Raw genomic sequence first — 20,650 nt, forward strand, 5'->3', positions numbered from 1 at the left:
AAGAAGAGATGCAAATATGGGGGTTGTAACTTTTGTTTATCTTAATATTCACTGTCACAGTCTAAGGTCATCCAGATGGCACAAAGCATCATGCAGCTGCTCACTCACTCCAATAGGATGAGGAGAAAACCAAAAAAGTTTAAGAGTCAAGACAAAGGATAGAGATCACTCACCAGTTATGGTCAAAGGCAAAACTAGACTTCATTTGAGGAGACAACATTAACTTAATTTGAACAAAACCACCACAGAATCAGAGTAGGATAGTACTGAGTAGAGCCACCCAGTACCTCAAGGGGGCCTACAGGAAAGCTGGAGGCTTAAGACATGCTTTTTCCTCCAAAATCTTCAATAGTTTGCTACTCTGAGAAATTTTGTTTTACATCTTTTGATGAATTGGCCAAAGTTTTTATAGCCATAAAGGAAAACACGCTTTTGTGTAAAGAAAAAGATTCATTACATTTCAGAGTAAGGAAACTTATATCCTGGAGCCTTTTTCTGTGAAGACGAGCTCTCAATGAGACTGAATTTACCTGTGTTGGTAGCAAAACGTCCTATCTTCAGGACCACCCCAGCAAGTGTAATGCTGGAATGTGTCCTGCAGTGTCTCGCTAGATTTTGGAGAAAAAAGCATATCTCAAGAGTTCTATACAGTTCCTTTTTGCAAGCACAGTGACAGCAACACATGCCCCTGATGAGCCAATATTTATGTCAACAAAAGGGTCATTTTGCTAGTAAAATTTAAGCCACTCCTCAAAGAAAACTATTTGTTCTACTAAAAAATATACTGTTTTTTTAAATAATAAAATGAAATCTTGCTTTGAGTGCATATCTGCATAGCTGTTAGCTGAGGATATGATTGCCCTCCAGAGTCTTTGCCAACTTGAGCATTAAAGTAAAACTTCTCAGCATAAAGCAAGAATGTCTGTTCTAGAATACGAGAAGATGACACTGTAACCTGATAATCTGTTCATGTCCTCTGGCTGACCAGATTAACTCAACTGCTCTTTTTTCAATTTAATACAGTCAAAGCAAAAATAAACAAAACTTTGCAACTGTTTGAAATAAACAGCAAACTTTGGCAGGATCACCGCTGATAAAAATGCAATTCCTGCAAAATGAGTAACAGTGTGTCATACTGAGACAATAAATTTAGAGGCATAGAAGAGAATCATAGAGCATAGACAATACAACCAAGACACTGCAACCTTACAGGTCTGCAAAAAGGCAAGGAAAACAGAGCTGACTACTTCACCAGCATGGCCATCTTAGTTCAGAGAAGTTTACTACAAGTTTGCATTACACTGGCATTGTACATCAAAATCTCACATCCAGTTTGCCTTTTCCAAGGAATTAAAGCGAACTACCACAACATGAACCTTCTGCGCAGAATAGGTGGCTATTTTTCTCAACAATGTGTCAGCCAAACAACTGATTTCAAGTTCCCTATGGAAATTACCAGGGTTACAGCGAAGAATGCCACAGTGATCATCTATGAGTTCCTCCGACAGATCTTCCAACTATTTAGCAAAAATCTTCCCATTCATGTTTGGAGCACAAGCCAGATTGAGAAATTCCTAAACGGAATTCATCAGCAAATTGAAGAATTAGAGGTCTGTTTGTCAGAGGACCAAGCAAAAGAAAGAAACACCTCTCAAACATGGATCCTAAAAAGTGCTATGTTCAGCATGAAAAAGTACTTCCAAAGAATCACCAACTTCCTACAAGATAAGCAATACAGCCATTGTTCCTGGGAAGTCACCCAAATGGAATTCAGAAGGTGTCTTCTAATTTTTGACAGTCTTATGAAAAAAAACATGTCATAAAGAGGTAAGATCTTCAATTTTTGGACTCTTGTTAAGAATCAGATATATTTTCCCTTTTTGATTGTTTTTTTAATTTTCACATTTTAATATTTTTTAATTCATAGTTTGAGCTTGTTTTCAAAAACCAACCAGTGCTCTAAGTTAAACACAGAGTACTCAAATGAAGGGGCACTTGGATCACCACTTCTGTAGAAGAAAAGATCTTCAAATAAAAAGTGGGCATCACTCCTCTACATTCCCGCTTTGCACTATAAAAAGTTTTGTGATTTTCCCACAGAATATGCCAATTGTTTAACAACTCTTGCATTTGGATGCTGCATATGTTTTATTTTTGCATTACTTTACTAATGCAGCAAAAAGTACAAGATGCAGACATGCATAAGGAAGGCAGATGTCCCTGGAGTCCTGAACGCCATTTAAAAAAATTAATTTACACAAGATATAAGTTTTTAACATGAGTTCAACCTCTTTATACTGAAAAATAATAAACTTCCTGAGCTACAAAACCCAATTTTTTATTTTGCAAGGAGACTCATCTCTACAAGACTATCCAAACCTCATCTTTCTATATAGCATATTCAGTGACTATAGAACAAGATTTTTAGGATATGTTGGTTCACAGAGGTATGTAACTATTCTATCTGCTTTGAATGCATAAGCAGACATCAATCTTAAACTATTTATTATATAGACACATATATAAACAAATTTCTTCCACTTCTCTCCCACATTTCTTCATACAGGCAGAGTTAAGCAGTGCTTCAAGTCACCGTCTTTCTCAGTTTAATTGCCACTTCACAGACATTGAATACTCCGGTTCTCAGTAGTACCACTTCCTACACATTAAGACTGGATAAGTACTGCCATGGACTATTTCTCACTTCACACTTTTAAGCATTTCCTAAAATACACTTACCGTAAATGGAACATGTTGAATTGGAATGTAAGAGAGAAAGGGTTAAGATATTTCTGTGACTACATGGAATTGGGGAATAAAAATGGAATATTTCAAAGAGAAGAAAATTCAATGTGGTGTTACTATTACCTGAGGACAGAATTTCACCATTTTGCCTGAGAAATGTAAGAATTGGACAGCAGCTTTAGTCCCATGTGTTTCCTTTACTTAAATGCATCTCAAAATCCTTTCCCATTCTGGGGGGGGGAGGGGAGGGGGGGAGGAGGAGGGATCAAACAAATAAGCAAACAAAACACACACACCAGGGGAAAAAAAATAAAGCGAAAGGAAAACTAATCCTACTAATTCTGCTTGAAGCAATCTTAGTGGAATGGTCTTCTTACTCCTGAACAACAAGAAGATACTTACAACTGGCTCATTTTAGGCATATATATTAGACATTGAGATAGAGAGATCAGGTCCACCACTAATATAAAATCAATCTGTCATGTTGTTGATGTCAAATTCCCAACAACCTCATTAACCAATTTCTGGAATCCCTGCTTTGTTAAATAAACACTTTGCAACTACACTGACACTATATTGACGTCTCATCCCAGCAGTTTCATTTGTTGTTTGTTTGTTTTTTGTTTTTTTTCCAATTTGCTGATTTTAATGTATAGTTATTGTGAGAAACTAATACAGCTGAAAATCGGATACTGAACTTTAGAAGGTTGGTGAGCTGAACCCCACAAATTTGAGGTTTCCCTATACAAGATTACAACTAGTTGGATCTACATACCTGCATCAGTGCTGGAGATAGACCTCTTTTTGCTCAAATGTGCATTAGATTTTGGTCTCTGAAAATCCAAGCATCAGCACAGATTTCAGTAGAAAATGACAGGACACGCTCTTACACATTCTACTATACTCCATTATTTTTTCAAGGCATCACAGCATATTTTGGTTAGGTAGTGACAACACCATAAAAAAAAACCCTTCCCTGGACAGTGTGTAAACATCTACTGTGTCTATTCTTCTGGGGAGGTACCCTTATGTATCTACAGCAGATATGCCTATGAATTCACATATGTTTTATTGTCAGTTGTAACTCATGTTTCAAAATGCAAAGTTTTTTTGAATGGAGGAAATAAAGTGGTTGTAAAACCACACATCAACTGAGGTGATAATTTGGGATATGCAGGTGAGCTTAACTGACTGGTGTCAGCTAAGGTTTACAGCAAACAGGTGGTTAAGAACTGCCTATGCCAGCTTTCTACAAAATACCATTGCTTTTACAATTTAAAGTTAATTGTATCTTACAGAAGAAAAGATAAATTACTGCAGATAATACTATTTCCACACTTCCCACCTGGAATTCAGTGTTAACCCTCGATGAAGGTACACATGCCGCTTTCTTTTTCCTGTGGGAAGAACTGCACGGTCTGAGACTGAATATGGTCGTCTATGATTCAAAGTAAAATAGCTTTAAATATTAACCTTTTTCTTTACAGGAGTACTTAAAAATTAAGTACTGCATTTCTTTGTTCTGGATTACCATTGTTACTGTTACTATTGTTACATGTAAGTTTTACAATTAAACATTTTGTAGCTTTTGTAAATTTTTTTCTGATTAATTGGAGACTCACAGAAACAAAACCTTATCTATCTGGCCAAATTTTTTATTAGGTTGTTGTTTTGCATGCCACTATGCATACACACTTCAGTGCCTAGATAAAAGAAGAAAAGGGGAAATTCCTATTTTTGAGGGAAGTACCATCTGAAATGTGCACTGCCAGCATTTGTACCACGATGTGCTGATCAATGGCAGGTTGGATCACTTTAAAATACAGATAGTCATGAGTTGGAAAGGGGACAAACTGCAGCTCTCCCAAGATTTAGAGATACAAGGAAGGCACTGATGCATGATCAAAGGACGAGAAAATGGAACTTCATTTCTTCCAGCCCTCAGCCAAACTTCCTTCGGTTCAGCACACTGAGAGCATCACCCAGTCACTGACTGTTGTCAAGCCCCCCACAAGCCGTTTAAATGCCTGTTCAGCACTCCCTCTAGTCCTTGATTTAGAAACTGTGCTCATTCATCAGCTAGCATTTGTTTTAAAACTACAGAGCTGCAAAATTATGAAAGTTTGCTTGGTGTTTTTTGTTTGGTTGTTTTTTTTTGCTTGCTTGACACTTTTCTGTTTTTCCATTTCAGGTTTTTTACCCTAGAATGGTATTAAGTGTAAATTTTTTTAAAAAAATCCAAACCAAATGCTCACTACGGTAGAGAAAGTCTTGTTTTTCAGACAGGAGAGGTTCTCCATTACCAAGTACGTGGATGAACTGCACATTACTAGCCACAGAATTTGCTACAGTCTTTTTGGATTAAAGTCCTGAAGCTTTTGATATCAACCTTCAGACAAAAGCAGATAAATCTTTTTTCTTCTGATTGTATTAGTGCAGTAAGGAAATGCCCTCAACAGCAAAAGAAGCAGCTATCTTATATCAAATCTCAACGTTTATTTCCTAGATCAAACAGATCTTGGTAAGTCTTGACTGAGGAGCCCTCCACTCTTAACACGTGCATTCCATATTTCACAGAATTAACCAGGGTGGAAGTGATCTCCAAAATCATCCAGTCCAAAATTTGATTAGATTAAGTTCCCTTTTACTTTTTTTTTGTGGTAAATCAGACTTAAGTTATGGTTCACAAGACAAGTTTTACACCTTCTCTTCCTCCTTTCCCAACATTTCAATCCCACATCCTTGTCCTGCTCTAATACTTTCTGAACCTTATCCGGAGCTCACCACACCAACATAAAATTATACCAACAAACAAACAGAAAATCCATTTCATTCCCAGGTAATGATTTAAAGTAAAGCAGGGAAGAACATATGAAAACCAGCACAGTACAAGAGAAGCCATAGTAGAACACGGAGCAAAATCTCCACTTCTGTTATTAACTGGTCCAAACTCAAAAAAGCCTCTCAGTTACTCTGCATACAACTATTAGCACTTCAGCTATATCCACAGTTAATTTGTAAGCCTTTTCCTTTTAATATACTTAGGTGTTAATGACCCATTGCCAAAGAAGCTTACTGCAGTAGCAAGCTGGCAATTGCTCTGAAAGTAAATTTAACAGTACAGCAGTTAGCATTAAAATTCCAGCTGTATCTTACTGATTTCAGCTTGCTCTGTCTTAACCTGCACACATCTAAGTCTCTGGCTCAGAAGAAGCTCGTAAAACTCTTATCTGTCAATGATACCAGTGAAGCAACCAACCCCAAGACAATACCCCAAAACAGAGAAAGGTAACAACGTTGTATTTTGTCTATGAACTATTCTGCCTGAGATCTCAGTTTACCAGACTCAATCAAAAGACTAAATATTAAAAAAGAACAGTACCATGTTTTTCCTGTAACAATTTTAAACAAGTGCTATTCCAAACAGTTCTGTGATCCTTGTTCCCAGGGCATTTGGCCCTCTCTGCTTCTATTAGTTTCTCTTCCAGAACATGAGTACCTTCCTCAGGGATCTCAAACGATGCTGAGTACTTTGCTGGCAGTTGATAAAGAAACATTCATCATAAGAGAAATATCAGCAAAGGAGATGAAGTGATTTGGTTCAGTCCCAAGTTTCCTATCACTCACTAATGCACTCCAAGCAGCACCAGCTACTGCACTAACACTGCAACAAACAGCATTAAATTATCATTCCAGGCTGCACGGTGCCAAACGATATCATGCTACTCTGCATCCACCTCCTCTTGCTCTTTAGTGCTTTCTGGAGCTCAGTATTGCTTGACTGTACCACATCTACCTTCTGTTGCTATTCTACCCTACATGCTCCTCTTTGAGACATACATACGCTGTTATAAATGAACCAGGTTTTTTTGTTGATTTTGGTTTGGGGGATGGGGTGAGGGGGTGGTGTTCAGGATTTTGTTTTGGTTTTTTTTTGTTTGGTTGGTTTTTTTTGGGGGGGTGCCAGGAATGCTCTTTACCTCAGAGAGTGGAGAAGCCAAACTGTCACAAATGTTGGTCCACTTCAAAGAGTTTGCAAATCTTAGAAATACCATGCTTTGGTATGGTGGAAGAGGGGGAGAGAGGCTTTCTGTCTACACAGTACAGAGCATCTAGCTCACAAACTCTCCAGTCAGACAAGTACATCCAGAAGATTTTCTCACGAGTATCCCTCATTATACACAAATTACATCTGTGTGTAAAAACACATTAAATGCTTTGGAGAACAGAAGCAATCCTGTTGTCTACATAAGAAATCACTGCAATCTAAGCAAGAGTAGGAAGGATCTTCAGCCATTACTTATCCATCTGATAATCATACAAGTAACCTGTTCTTGCTCTAACTTGGTTTAGGACGCACCCTTGCATCAATTAAAACATTTTATTTATGAGAGCTGCCCACAACCAGCCTCAGAACGGGCCTATCTGACCATAAAGTGGGAGCAAGAAGGTCTCTACATGTTCAAATGCCAAGTGGCAGCAGTCTTGCCAGAATGATCTGCAGCGTCAGTCAGCTGCAAGCAGAACTGTTCAGCAGCTCTGCCAACCAGAATCGCTCTATGCTTTCACACTGTATGTTTTCTGTAAGCCGACAGTGATGGTACCTTTCATTTCTCCATAGCGAGCCCTGGGTCAGCCCTTGAGCTGTCTGGCTGTCAAAACGCGATGCTGTAAAGACTTGCGGAGATTTCGATTCCTGTGTTCCACTAATGAACAAGGACTTCAATACAAAGCATTTTTCACTGAGCAACCTCGCAAACTAAGAGGTAAGTCCAGCGCCCTGAACCTGTCCAGAATCCTGGCAGGTTTCTTGAGACACGAACTTCATCCCGAACATGAAAAGAACAGCAGCGAAACTGCGCTTTCACAGGCTGTGCTGCTGCGTTTGCCATGCCAAAAACTCCCAGCGTGTGGTGCTGAGGCTCCCGCTCCTCTGCCCAGCACGGCACGGGTACAGGAGCGTACCTTCCCGCGTCCGAAGAACGGCGCAGAAAGGCGGCAAGGCGAATGGGCTTGGCGGCGGAAGGCCACACACCATACTGCGTTTAAAATGAACAGGGAGTGGGCAGGACAACCCAAACCCAAGTCTGACAACTACCTGCCTCCTCCTTTCCCTCTTTAATCTCCGTGCACTCCCACCCCGATGCCTGACACGAAGGGCGGCAGGAGCCCGCCTCGCCCTGCCCAGAGGGAGGCTTGATCCCGCCAGCTTCCAGGCATCTACCGTGCGGCAACAGGTATACAGAGCCCGAGCAAGAATGACCAAACCCCGGGAGTTCCAGAGGAAAGCACGCAGCAACACATCTTTCAGAGACAGTAGAGAAATGAAAGGATAAAAAGCTCTCAGTAAAATGTACTGTTCCTGGGGCGCCGAGCCCATCAGAGGCTGCACCTACCCAGTGCCAGTGATCGCGGAGCCAAGCGCCTCTCACAAGGACTGCCCCGTCCTTTCGCACGGCGCCCACCTGCCGTTTTGGCTGGGTCAGAAGGGCAGGTTTTCTTTCCCCTTAGCCACCTCCTGAAGGAGAAGGCCCGGGGCTGGCGGGCACAGCGGCCGCCAGAGACCCTCCTCGGGGGGATAGCGCACTGGGCCGAGACCCCCGCGTGTGGCAGGTGTGGGCCAATACCACGCCGGGCTGGAACCTTTCATTTGAGTTGCGTAGGATGAGGAACCGGCGACTCGTCCAAAGCGGGAAGTTTGTGCGGTGGCGAGAGCGACCTCTCCCCTCGCAGGGGCCGAGCCGTCCCCTCAAACGGACGGACTTAGCCCCTCGCACACATCGAGCCGACCCCGCTACCCCTGCACCACCACCCCGCCTTACCTGCACCACTCTCGCCGCTCGCCCAGGTATCTCCCTCACCGGACAGCCAGGAAAGGGATGCGATACTCCGGAGCGTCTCCGCCGTGTATCACGAGCCCGGTGGCAGCAGGACGCTGCCAGGCGCCCGCCCGCCGCCGGCCCCGGCACCCGCTGCGCGGTCCCGCACTCTCGAGCCGGCCCTCGTCGGAGGCCGCCCCCTAGCGGGAGCGGAGTAGCAGCAGCTGTAGCGGAGGAAATGGCGGCCCTGCTGTCTCGCCCTCGCTTTCTCTTTTGCCTGTCGGCCAGCGCCGCCGCAACAATACTGCCTGTCCTCCGTAGAACACCTAGCCTGGTTCTGGGAGGGGGATATGGGCTTACCCTCGGCGGCTGCTCCCCTCAGCTCCCAGGGCTGCCCGAGGCCTCTCAGCCTAGGCCGTCACAGCGCTCTGCCTCTCCTGTTGCTCAGTCCGAGGGTCAACCTCTTTCCGCAGCTGCGACGTCTTCAGCAGAGCTTGGTGGAAAACTGTCCTCAGTTTAGGCAGCGAATGAAGAACATTGACCTGTCACAGAGACTGTAGCGAGCAGCAGGAAGCTCTCAACTCTCACGACATTCACAGGTTTCCTCGTAGACACAACACTGGAGTTTACCCTAGACGGTGATATCACTTTACCACAACACCGCAGATCAAAAACCACTGTCACTTGTCTGAAAACCTTGAGGATAAAAAACTGACAACCCACACCAAACCACCACCACCACCACCAAAAAAATCCTACCTGAGTGTTTACAGTATTTACTCAGATGGACATACATAGCTTATATATACATATACAGCTTGGACAAAAAAAAAAAAAACTCTTAATTTGCTGTGCCAACAAAGTCTTTTGGACCTTACATGTGCCCATCTGCCCCCTGTTTTACACTGGGGGGAAAAAATTATACAGGAGAAGAGAGAAGAGGTAGTAACAGCAGAGACACATTTCAGTGCCACTTAAAGCAAAATGGCTGTGTGGCCAACATCTTCACTCTCAAGTGGAAATATTTCAAACCCGGTGGCAATGGTGACAGAATTTGAGAAATCCTATTTTTGCGAAGGCCAAGAGAGCAAAAACTACATTCACTCTTCAAGCAGGTGAAACCCAGCAAGAACTGTACAGCTTAGCAAAGATGCAAGACAAAGGTCCATGCAAAGCTGAAGTTTTTTCTGACGAGAAGTACGACATGGCAAGGGTTGAGGAATGTTCCAGGGGACTACTCAGTCTCTCCTCTGGAGGGATTGTATCTCAGAAGCCGCGGGGAGGAGGGCTGAGGGAAGGGTTTGCAAAAGATTGCTAGGTCTGTTGAAGACTGGCATTGCTTCCTTTCCCGTTGTGAGGGCAAAGCTTTCCAGTTGTGAGGGCAAAGGAAGGTGACCTCTTTTTCCACCTCTGTGGAGCGCAGCCTCACCATTGCATTTTCAAATGATGGATGGAGTGGGGCAGCAGGTCTCCTGGCACAGGCAAAGTTGAACATCAGCTGTCCTAAGGGAAAGACTGAATCTGCCTCCTCTTAGGTAGGAGCTTGACTTAGGAACTATTGGTTGTCAGACCAGAGAAGAAAAGGTGAATTGGCAACTAAGAAGTAGCAAGCAGTTTATGGCTTGTGGGTAGACAGAGTTGCCTGGAGAAAACAACTTATTGCACTTTCTGAACACGTGCAAATGAAGATAGTGGAAGCAGCCCTTGTACCTCCACAAACACAGCACCAACTGCCTGAGAAGTTACTGTTTTTCAAACAACTTCTTAACCTTAGCGTGGCAGCCGTTAGGTGCTTCTCACAGAGGTATCTAACAAACAGCAGTAGACATAATCTTCCTGATAATAGAATGACCAGATTTAAAACACCAGTAGAACAGCTTTTTATCTTGTTTACCAATTCCTTGCTTTCAGACAGTGAGTCTATCCTTTGTTTTTCTGAGCTGCAGTCTGGTTTAGCATAGAATCATGGAATCATTTTGGCTGGAAAAGATCAAGACCAACCATTATCTAACTCTGCTAAGTCTGGTGCAAAATAATGTCCCTCAGCACCATATCTCTGTATCTTTGAAACTCCTCCTAGAATGGGGGATTCAACTGCCTCTAGGATAGCCTATTTAAGTGTTTGATAAACCCTTTCAGATGCAAAGTTTGTTCTAATATCCAATCTAAACCTCCCTTGGCACAATCTGAAGCAATTTCCTCTCACCCTATAACTTAATACTATGGAGAAGAGACAGACACCCAACTCACTGCAGCATCATTTCAGGTAGTTGTAGAGACCAGGAACATTTCCCTCCAACATCCTTTTGTCTAGACTAAACAAACCCAGTTCCTTCAATTTCTCCTCATAAGACTCATTCTCCAGACTCTTCATCAGTTTTGCTGCACTTCTCTGGACACACTCCAACAACAAAAGGTCTTTCTTGCAGGGAGGGTCCCAAAACTGAACTCAGTACTCAAATTGTGCCCTTACCTATGTTGAGTACAGGTGGACAATCACAGTTTTTTGCTTATCACACTATTCCTGATACAGAACAGGTTGTTGTTGGTCTTTCTGGATGTATCCCTATGCAGGAAATTAAAGATAGTAAAATATGCATACAGAAACTATGTGGGATCAAACCGCTAAAAATTAGAAGGTAAGAAAGAGAAAATGCCACATTCATAATGTCATAAAGTATTTGGCAATACTTAAACAAAATACTGGAAAAATGATAGCTCAAAACCCAGTAAAACATTTTTTCTGACAAGCTCCCTTTTGAAAGCAACCAAACAACTTACTTAAGTTATGGTCTTCCCATTGTTTCAGTGTCCTCAAAAGTTTAAAGTTTACATCACTCTAAATGCTGCATGGACATGTTTTTAAAATGCAGTAGGTGTGATTGACAAGATCCTTTTTGTCACTTATACTCAACAAGGATAGACAGTGTCTTTGAGGACAGCATTAGCATTTGGTCTTCTGTGATTCATAATCATTAAAGTGTACCAGGAACCTGCCAGCTTTACCCTGAAAGGATTTATTTTTGGTAACAAACTACAACCTAGCAAGGACAAACTATAGACTAAATTATTTTCGTGAGGTTAAATGCATGACCCCACTCTTCTTTTCCAGTCACCACAACTTGCTAGAGGTGTTAGTGTCCTCCAGCAAGAGCAAGAAATTGAAGGAAGAAAGTGCTCAAAAGCAGGTCAAAGACAGCTGACTTTCTGAACAGGAAGATGCCTCCTCCACAGTCATGTTGTACACAGTATCACTACCACATTCACCAGCAGGCTCCGGTGGGAGTTTGGTGTTGGGAGAGAAACCATGGATCAGGACTGTGAACCCAGTCAGATTACTTCAGCAGAAATGCTTATTTTAAGCACAGACATCAGAGTCGCTGAAGTCAATGATCTTTCATCTTTCTTCCATACAAAATACACAGCACAAGAAAAAAAAATGAAAAAAAAAGGCAAGCAGGTCTACAAGTTCATTGTTGTCAGTATGACCAAACTGAAATGCAGTTTAGTGCAGCATCACATTGCTGAGCATTCTCCAATGTTGGGAATCCAAAGGGGAGATGTATACAAATGGGCAAATGGCAGGGGTTAAATCAATTGAAACTGGCAGGAGCAACCCATTGTGATGTTGCTTTGTTTGGTGGTAGATGTGCTTGGATGCTCAGAAAGAAGTTAAATCTTTCAAGTGAAGCTTACAAGTGGTTTTTTTCCTATGGGTCTTTTCTGTCCTTTTTTGCTTCATTTGGCTCCTTTTGCCTGATGTGGTTGAATTAGTGTTGCCTTCAAGGTAGGTCACAAATTTGGTGTACACCTGTTTCTCTGCCCTGTCAGAAATTCGTACAGGAGTTGCTGGAACATTCCATCTTTGAGATTTGTACTCTTTAATCAATTTTGCAAAACTGGCCAGCAAAATCTAGGGACAGTGGGAAGAACAGAAACTTGTATTTAACCAAAATGCTATCATGAACTCTGTTTTCTTGGGAAAGCAAGATAAAATTAGACCCTGTCTCATCCTTTCTCTTTTCTAGTGGCCAGCTTATGGTTTTGATTTGAGACTACAAGAAATCACTGTGGCTTTGTTAAGCCAGATTTAAACTTGGAGGTAATTTTTACTCCATTCTATATGGAACTTTCTGTTTATTTTTTGTCGACGCCCTGGATAATCTTAAATCAAGCCAAAGGAGGCTATTGCTAAATACTGACTTGCAGAATCACCTGGGGCTTTTAAGCAGCTTATTCCTTCCTATTTGGTGATTATTAACAACCCCAAAGCTTAGTGTGCTTTAATGAAAAAAAAAAGAAAGTATCTTCCTTTACTTCATCCACTGTCAATGGCAGCTCAGACCAGCTGATCTTGCACTGAATTAGGTTATAGCAGGCTCTCATCTCAGGTGTTGTAGGCATATGAAGCTTCAAAACATACGAGGCTTGGAACTTGGAAAGATAACTTAAACAACTCAACCTGGTTTTGAAGTAGATGCATCTCAGTGTTTACCTGCAGCCATTTCTATGTGTATTTGGACTGGCCTTTCCATTGATTTTAAGTTACAGAGCTTTACTGAAAATAAAGGGCTATGCCATGCTACACCCTCTGATCAGAAGCCCAGTGACATGTAACTAAACTGCTATCAGACATGCTATGTTTGAAAGTTCTCTTACAAGTTATTTTTTTAAAGGGGAAAAAAACCCAGTAATTTTATTCCAAGCCGTTAAAATTAACACCCAGAGTAGAAGGGGTACTTTGTGATGTGATGGAATAAGGAGGAGAAATTACAGCAAAGTATCTTGATAGAACATGCCTAAATTTTTAGCATCTTTTTCTCACTGACTTGGAAGCATTTCAGCAGCAGAATAACTTGAGAAAAGGAAGAGAACACTATGTACCCTTCCTATCTGTAGAGGATATCTTTCTCTTTGGTCACATTTAAACAGATTTTCCTCTTTTGTAATCACCAGCATGACTTGGCTCCCCTGTGTCATCTACAGAAAAATGACATAGCAAAAAAAAAAAAAAAAAAAAAAATCAACCTCAAACACCCCCAAAAAAACCCTCAAACAACAACAACAAAAGAAAAATTTGAAAACAGACAAACAGAAAGATCAACACATGCATGGAACCATAGAATCATAGAATTAGTCAGAGTTGAAAGGGACCACAAGCATCCTCTAGTTCCAACTCCCCTGCCATAGGCAGGGACATCCTATCCTAGATCAGGCTGGCCAGAGCCTCATTCAGGCTGGCCTTAAACACCTCCAGCCATGGGGCCTCAACCATCTCCCTGAGCAACCCATTCCAGGCTCTCACCACTCTCATGCTGAACGACTTCCTCCTCACATCCAGCATGAATCTCCCCACCTCCAGCTTTTCTCCATTCCCCCTAGTCCTGTCACTACCTGATTACCTGAAAAGTCCCTCCCCAGCTTTTATGTGGGCCCCCTTCTGATGCTGGAAAGCCACAATAAGGTCACCTTGGAGCCTCCTCTTCTCCAGGCTGAACAGCCCCAACTCTTTCAGTCTGTCTTCATAGCAGAGGTGCTCCAGCCCTCTGATCATCCCAGTGGCCCTTCTCTAGATGTGCTCCAGCATGTCCACATCCTTCTTGTAATGAGGGCTCCAGAACTGGATGCAGTACTCCAGGTGGAGTCTCACCAGAGTGGAGTAGAGGGGGAGAATCACCTCCCTCGACCTGCTGGCCACACTTCTCCTGATGCAGCCCAGAATCTGGTTGCCCCTCCAGGCTGCAAGTGCACACTGCTTCTCCTCCAGCAGCACCCCCAAGTCCCTCTCCTCAGGGCTGCTCTCCAGCCAGTCACTGCCCAGCCTCTATTTGTGCTTGAGATTGCCCGGACCCAGCTGCAGGACACTGCACTTGGTCTTGTTGAACCTCATGAGGTTGGCTTGTGCCCACCTCTCAAGCCTCTCCAGGTCCCTCTGGATGGCATCCCATCCCTCCAGTGTGTCTGCTGCACCACACAGCTTGGTGTCATCAGCAAACTTGCTGAGGGTGCATTCAACGCCTCTGTCCCTGTTACTGATAAAGATGTTGAATAAGACTGGTCCCAGGACTGATCCCTGAGGGACTCCACTGGCCTCCACTTGGACATGGAGCCATTGACAGCCACTCTTTGGGTGTGACCATCAAGCCAGTTCTTTATCCATCTAATGGTCCACCCATCAAACCCATGTTTCACCAGCTTGGAGACCAGGATGTGGTGCGGGACGGTGTCAAAGGCCTTGCTCAGGTCCAGGTAAATGACATCAGTTGTTCTCCCCTCATCTATTAATGCTGTGACCTGTTCAGAGAAGGCCACCAGGTTTTTCAGGCAGGATTTGCCCTTGGTGAAGCCATGCTGATTGTAGCCAATCACCTCTTCACTATTCTCCTGTCTCAGTAGTGCCTTGAGAAGGATCTGCTCCATGATCTTGCCAGGTACAGAGGTGAGACTGGCTGGTCTGTAGTTCCATGGCTCCTCCTTCCTACGCTTTTTGAAAATGGGAGTTATGTTTCCCCCTTTTCCAGTTAGTGAGGACTTCACCAGACTGCCATGACTGCCATAATAGAGAAATGTTTTGCAACCTCATCTGCTAGTTCCCTCTACACCTGTGGGTGTATCCCATTGGGTCCCACAGACTTGAACATTTTCAGGTTCTTCAGATGATCACAAACCTGATCTTCACTTATGATGGGCAGCTCTTCCTTCCAGTCCCTGCTGTTGTCTTCCATGGCTGCAGGACTGTGGCTGGAGGCCTTTGCAGTGAAGACTGAGGTAAAGAAGTCGTTGAGCCTTTTCCTGGTCACTTGTGACCATTTTGCCTGTTTCCTTTCTGAGGGGGTCCACACCTTCCCTAGGTTTCTTTTTACCATTAATATACCTGTAGAAATTTGTGGTGTTCCCTTTGACTTCCCTGGCTAGGTTCAATTAAAACTCTGCTTGGCTTTCCTAACCAGATCTCTAGCTGCCTGGGCAGCTTCCTCATATACCCTCCATTGTAGCTGTCTTTTCATTAAAAAAAAAAAAGACAAATCTGGCAATACTTCTGACATGCTTCCAGGTACTGTAAATATCTCACATGTTACTGTGTTGTTGTTTGTTTTGTTTTTTTTTTTCACTGAAGTTGTTTGCATGAGACATAAACATTACAACAGTAAATCTTCCCTCTGTTATATTATGGAACTGTGTGACCATGCCTCATATTTCACTTATTCCAAAGCATCACACTCTGCAAGTCTCCAACTGAGGTACCTGGTAAAACAACGTGTGGTTTTTCAGAGGGCATTTCAAGCAGTGTCCTTGTTACAATCATTGGACACATTATTATATAATCATGTATTTTCATATACAGACTTACAGAATCATAAAGTTGTTTGAGCTGAGAAAGACTTCTAAGATCAAGTCCAACTGTCATCTCAACACCAACATGCCCATGCTGGCCCAGTCCTGTCCAACATCCTTATTGATGGTCTGGATGAGGGGATTGAGTCCAGCATCAATAAGTTTGCAGATGACACCAAGCTAGGAGCAGGTGTTGATCTGTTGGAAGGCAGGAGAGCCCTGCAGAGGGACCTGGACAGGCTGGATGGGTGGGCAGAGGCCAATGGGATGAGATTTAGCAAGGCCAAGTGCAGGGTTCTGCACTTTGGCCACAACAACCCCAAGTAACACTACAGGCTGCGGCCAGAGTGGCTGGAGAGCAGCCAGGAAGAAAGGTACCTGGGGGTACTGGTGGATAGTAGCTTAAGATGAGCCAGCAGTGTGCCCAGGTGGCCAAGAGCGCCAATGGCATCCTGGCCTGCATCAGGAACAGTGTGGCTAGCAGGGCAAGGGAGGTTATTCTTCCCCTGTATCCAGCACTGGTCACAGTATCACAGTATCATCAGGGTTGGAAGAGACCTCACAGATCATCAAGTCCAACCCTTTACCACAGAGCTCAAGGCTACACCATGGCACCAAGTGCCACGTCCAACCTTGCCTTGAACAGCCCCAGGGACGGTGACTCCACCACCTCCCCGGGCAGCCCATTCCAGTGTCCAATGACTCTCTCAGTGAAGAACTTTCTCCTCACCTCCAGCCTAAATCTCCCCTGGCGCAGCCTGAGGCTGTGTCCTCTCGTTCTGGTGCTGGCCACCTGAGAGAAGAGAGCAACCTCCTCCTGGCCACAACCCCCCCTCAGGTAGTTGTAGACAGCAATAAGGTCACCCCTGAGCCTCCTCCTCTCCAGGCTAAACAATCCCAGCTCCCTCAGCCTCTCCTCGTAGGGCTGTGCTCAAGGCCTCTCACCAGCCTCGTTGCCCTTCTCTGGACATACTCAAGCATCTCAATGTCCCTCCTAAACTGGGGGGCCCAGAACTGAACACAGTACTCAAGGTGTGGTGTAACCAGTGCAGAGTACAGGGGCAGAATGACCTCCCTGCTCCTGCTGACCACACCATTCTTGAATGCAGGCCAGGATGCACACCTTGAGTACTGTGTCCAGTTCTGGGCCCCTCAATTCAAGAGAGATGTTGAGGTGCTGGAACATGTCCAGAGAAGGGCAACAAAGCTGGTGAAAGGCCTGGAACACAAACCCTATGAGGAGAGGCTGAGGAAGCTGGGGTTGTTTAGCCTGGAGAAGAGGAGGCTCAGGGGAGACCTCATTGCTGTCTACAACTACGTGAAGGGAGGCTGTAGCCAGGCGGGGGTTGGTCTCTTCTGCCTGACAACTGTCAACAGAATGAGGGGACACAGTCTCAAGTTGTGCCGGGGGAAGTATAAGCTGGATGTTAGGAGGAAGTTCTTCACAGCGAGAGTGATTGGCATTGGAATGGGCTGCCCAGGCAGGTGGTGGAGTCACCATCCCTGGAGGTGTTCCAGAAAAGCCTGGATGAGGCATTTAGTGTCATGGTCTAGATGACTGGACAAGGCTGGGTGCTAGATTGGACTTGATGATCTGTGAGGTCTCTTCCAACCTGGTTGATTCTATGATTCTATGATTCTATGCCCACTAAACCATGTCTCAAAGTGCCATGTCGACATGGTTTTTGAATGTCCCTGGGCAACCTGTTCCAATGACTGATCATTCTTTCAGTAAAGATTTTTTTCCTAATATCCTATCTAAACCTCACCTGCTGTGACTTGATGCCAATCCCTCTCATTCTGCTCCTTGATACAAATTATTTTCTTTTTTTTCCCATAAATATTTTTCAGCTTCATATGGATCTCTGCAGTCTGCAGATGTTCCAGGCTATGCAGTGTGGTGGCAAGCAGGAGCAGTGAATATAGCGATGTGAGAAGTACTGTAAGTTTAGCTTTGCCATTCCTATGGGTCACTCACAGAGCATCCACAGCCATCTCCTGTGTAAGGACTGCTACTTGTAACCAAGGCTCACAGTTTCCAAACCTGCTGAGAGGCAGAATACAAGAAAGGAAGGTACAAGAACTCTGAATAAAGCCATCTGATGGCCCCATTACAGCATCATTAGAGCTACAATCCTTTTTTTGTTGATGTTGGCCAGAGATTATGATGAGCCCGTCAAAAGATTATTTTCTGGTTCAGTGATTCAGAAAGACATCTATTCCCTCTGCTGATTGTCCTAATAATTATAGTTGTCCATAGAACAGTTCACTTTCAGCAGCTGAATGGTATCAGAAAGAGTATTTGGTGGCCTCATTGTGGTGCCAGAGGCCTGAGCATGTGTACCATTGGTTGCCTGCTTCTACTCCATGCTCTTTACTCAAGCTGAGCATTTGTTGATAAATAAAAACAAAATAAACCATATTTAACTAAAGTCCAACACCAGTGATAACCTGTGGGCAGAGTACGCTGAAAGAATTATTTCTGTGAAAATCCTCAACACTTTCTTGCAGGAGTCCTGTTTCTTTTGGAGAACCAGCAAACTGGATTTGATAGTAGTTTCAAGAGTGAAAGAGAAACGCTGTTGATGCCAAGAGACCTGAAAAAATTGTCCTGTATACTTCTGCTCCCTGCCTGTTTCTGCATACCTGTGGGATAATCTCACAGGTTGCTGCTTCTGACTGCAGATGGAGAGAGGCAGAGACTTGTGTAACACATTGTCTTTAGTGTTGGCTAAGCAGTGTATGATGCTAAAACTAAAAGGGAAAGATAGTACCTAGAGAGAAAAGGCAGCATGTGACTATTAGCCTTGCTTTTGCGCTGAGAAAACTTGTCTAGGTCTCTCCACGTCAAAATATAACTCCTCTGCTGGCATTAGGTAGTGCTTTCCAGATTATATCTTGACACACACAGAAGCAAGTTTAGGCTAATCTCAGCAGCATAGACAGAGCAAATCCTACACTCCTAGCAATGAAGAGATTAGACATTTATATGAAGGTGACTAAGTGTGGAATTCAGTGTCCTTTGTCCCTTTGAGATTAGAGTATTGTTTGCCACTCCCGGCCAGCAAAAAAGTAAACAGCAAAATCCAATTACTCTTTCCTTTAACTTGAATGCTGCTCAAGGCTTCTCTCAGGACAATAGTTGTATTCAAACTGCTCTCTGTACTTAATTTTGCTCTTATAATTATGGCATCTCTTTGGGATTTATTTGCCAAAAAGGAGTGGATCAGAAAGTTCTATAATCTTACTACATTTTGACAAAACAGAACAGTTTTTAATCCTTGCTTCTTCTTCCCTATAAACAGCAGAACGAATGTTTTGCTGGATCTAGTGGCAAAATTATATTTCCTCCTGGGGTTGCTGTAATATTAATGTGGCATGAAGGCACGCTGTCACATCCACAAAGCACACAGTGGTTCAATTTCTGGCTCCATTAAGAGCTATTTAAACGAAGTTTGGTTTGTTGTTTTTTTTTTTTTTCCCAGTCACTCAAGTCACATTATAGAAAAGTCATGGCCTAAATCAGCTTTCCCCAATGGTCCAATATAACTGAAGGATAGAACTGTGATCTCTTCAACAGCTGAAGACCATTACAGCCTTTTTATCACCAGGCAGGATTGGCTGGATGCTGGTTAATCTGAGAACATCAGCTGAGCTAATGACCCAAACCCTGTGAAGTGGAACCTTCTTTTTCAGCCCTTGTTGGCAGTGTTTTGTGAGAGGATGCAATGCACAATGAGATTTTCATGAGAGGAAGCGAGGAGCTCTCCAGGTGACATCAGCCCTCAAAGAAGCTTATATTTGTACTTAGGCCCAAATTCCCACCAGCATTTTCTACAGCAGGAAATGAGAAAGAGAAATGTTCTGTATACCACAGGACATAGAGAGATGAAAGATCTAGCTACAATATCTACAATATGCAAGAGGAGCATCACTTATGCTCAGAATCCAGTCTGACTCCTTACTAGTGTGTAGTGCTACTTAAAATACTCCTCTAAACATGGCTGCTGCTACATCTGTCTCCCGTTTTTCTCCTGATCTGTTCCCTCCCTTCTTAGATCTTCCTCATTTTCAGTTCCTGCTTAAAGATACCATGATCCCTCCTTTACCTGTGCTGAGAGGAGGTCATCAAAGAACCATACACAAAGTCCTGCAGATTGCTTCCTGCCTAAGTTCCCAGTGATCCTGGTATTTAACAAAGAAGTTCACAGGACCACAGGATGTTAGGGGTTGGAAGGCATCTCCATAGATCATCAGGTCCAACCCCACTGCCAGAGCAGGACCATAGAATCTAGGTCAGGTCACACAGGAACACATCCAGAGAGGTCTTGAAAGACTCTGGAGAAGGGGAGACCACAACCTCCCTGACCAGCCTATTCCAGTGCTCTGTGACCCTTACTGTAAAGAAGCTCTTCCTCATGTTGAGGTGGAACTTCCTGTGCTGTAGTTCATATCCATTACCCGGTGTCCTGTCACAGGGCACAACTAAGAGCCTGTCCCCTCCCTCTTGATGCCCAGCCCAACCTGGTTTTGAATAAACTCTGAATTGCTTAATGCAAACCCCAGTTGGTCCATGCTGTATTTAACTTTGCCTGCCGTTATGGGGCAAGTACTTTAGGAAAAGAGTGTGGGGGGAAACACACAGAATTTTACTACTCTGTATATTTCAAACACATTTTGAAGGGAGACCCACCAGGAACCCAAGTCTGCCATGGTTTGTCACTAAACATTTGACAACATATCTGGGGTAT

The 20,650-nt window shown here is 43.6% G+C and overlaps 2 protein-coding genes across 2 annotated transcripts in view; one reads left to right on the plus strand and one right to left on the minus strand.

Moving 5' to 3' along the window:
* The window catches only part of MOB3B (MOB kinase activator 3B), a 105,268-nt gene extending 96,573 nt beyond the window's left edge, over positions 1-8,695 (minus strand). The window contains exon 1 of the mRNA XM_064139982.1: positions 8,568-8,695. The gene's annotated coding sequence lies outside the window, so the exon portion shown is untranslated. The remainder of the gene's footprint in view (positions 1-8,567) is intronic.
* LOC135192988 (interferon beta-like) lies at positions 1,257-1,823 on the plus strand. Its single transcript, XM_064176378.1, has one exon. It carries the CDS (start codon positions 1,257-1,259, stop codon positions 1,821-1,823), a length of 567 nt encoding a protein of 188 aa, XP_064032448.1.
* Positions 8,696-20,650: the final 11,955 nt, after the last annotated feature.

This window comes from Pogoniulus pusillus, chromosome Z (genome assembly GCF_015220805.1).
Source record: "Pogoniulus pusillus isolate bPogPus1 chromosome Z, bPogPus1.pri, whole genome shotgun sequence".
Classification (NCBI taxonomy): Eukaryota; Metazoa; Chordata; class Aves; order Piciformes; family Lybiidae; genus Pogoniulus; species Pogoniulus pusillus.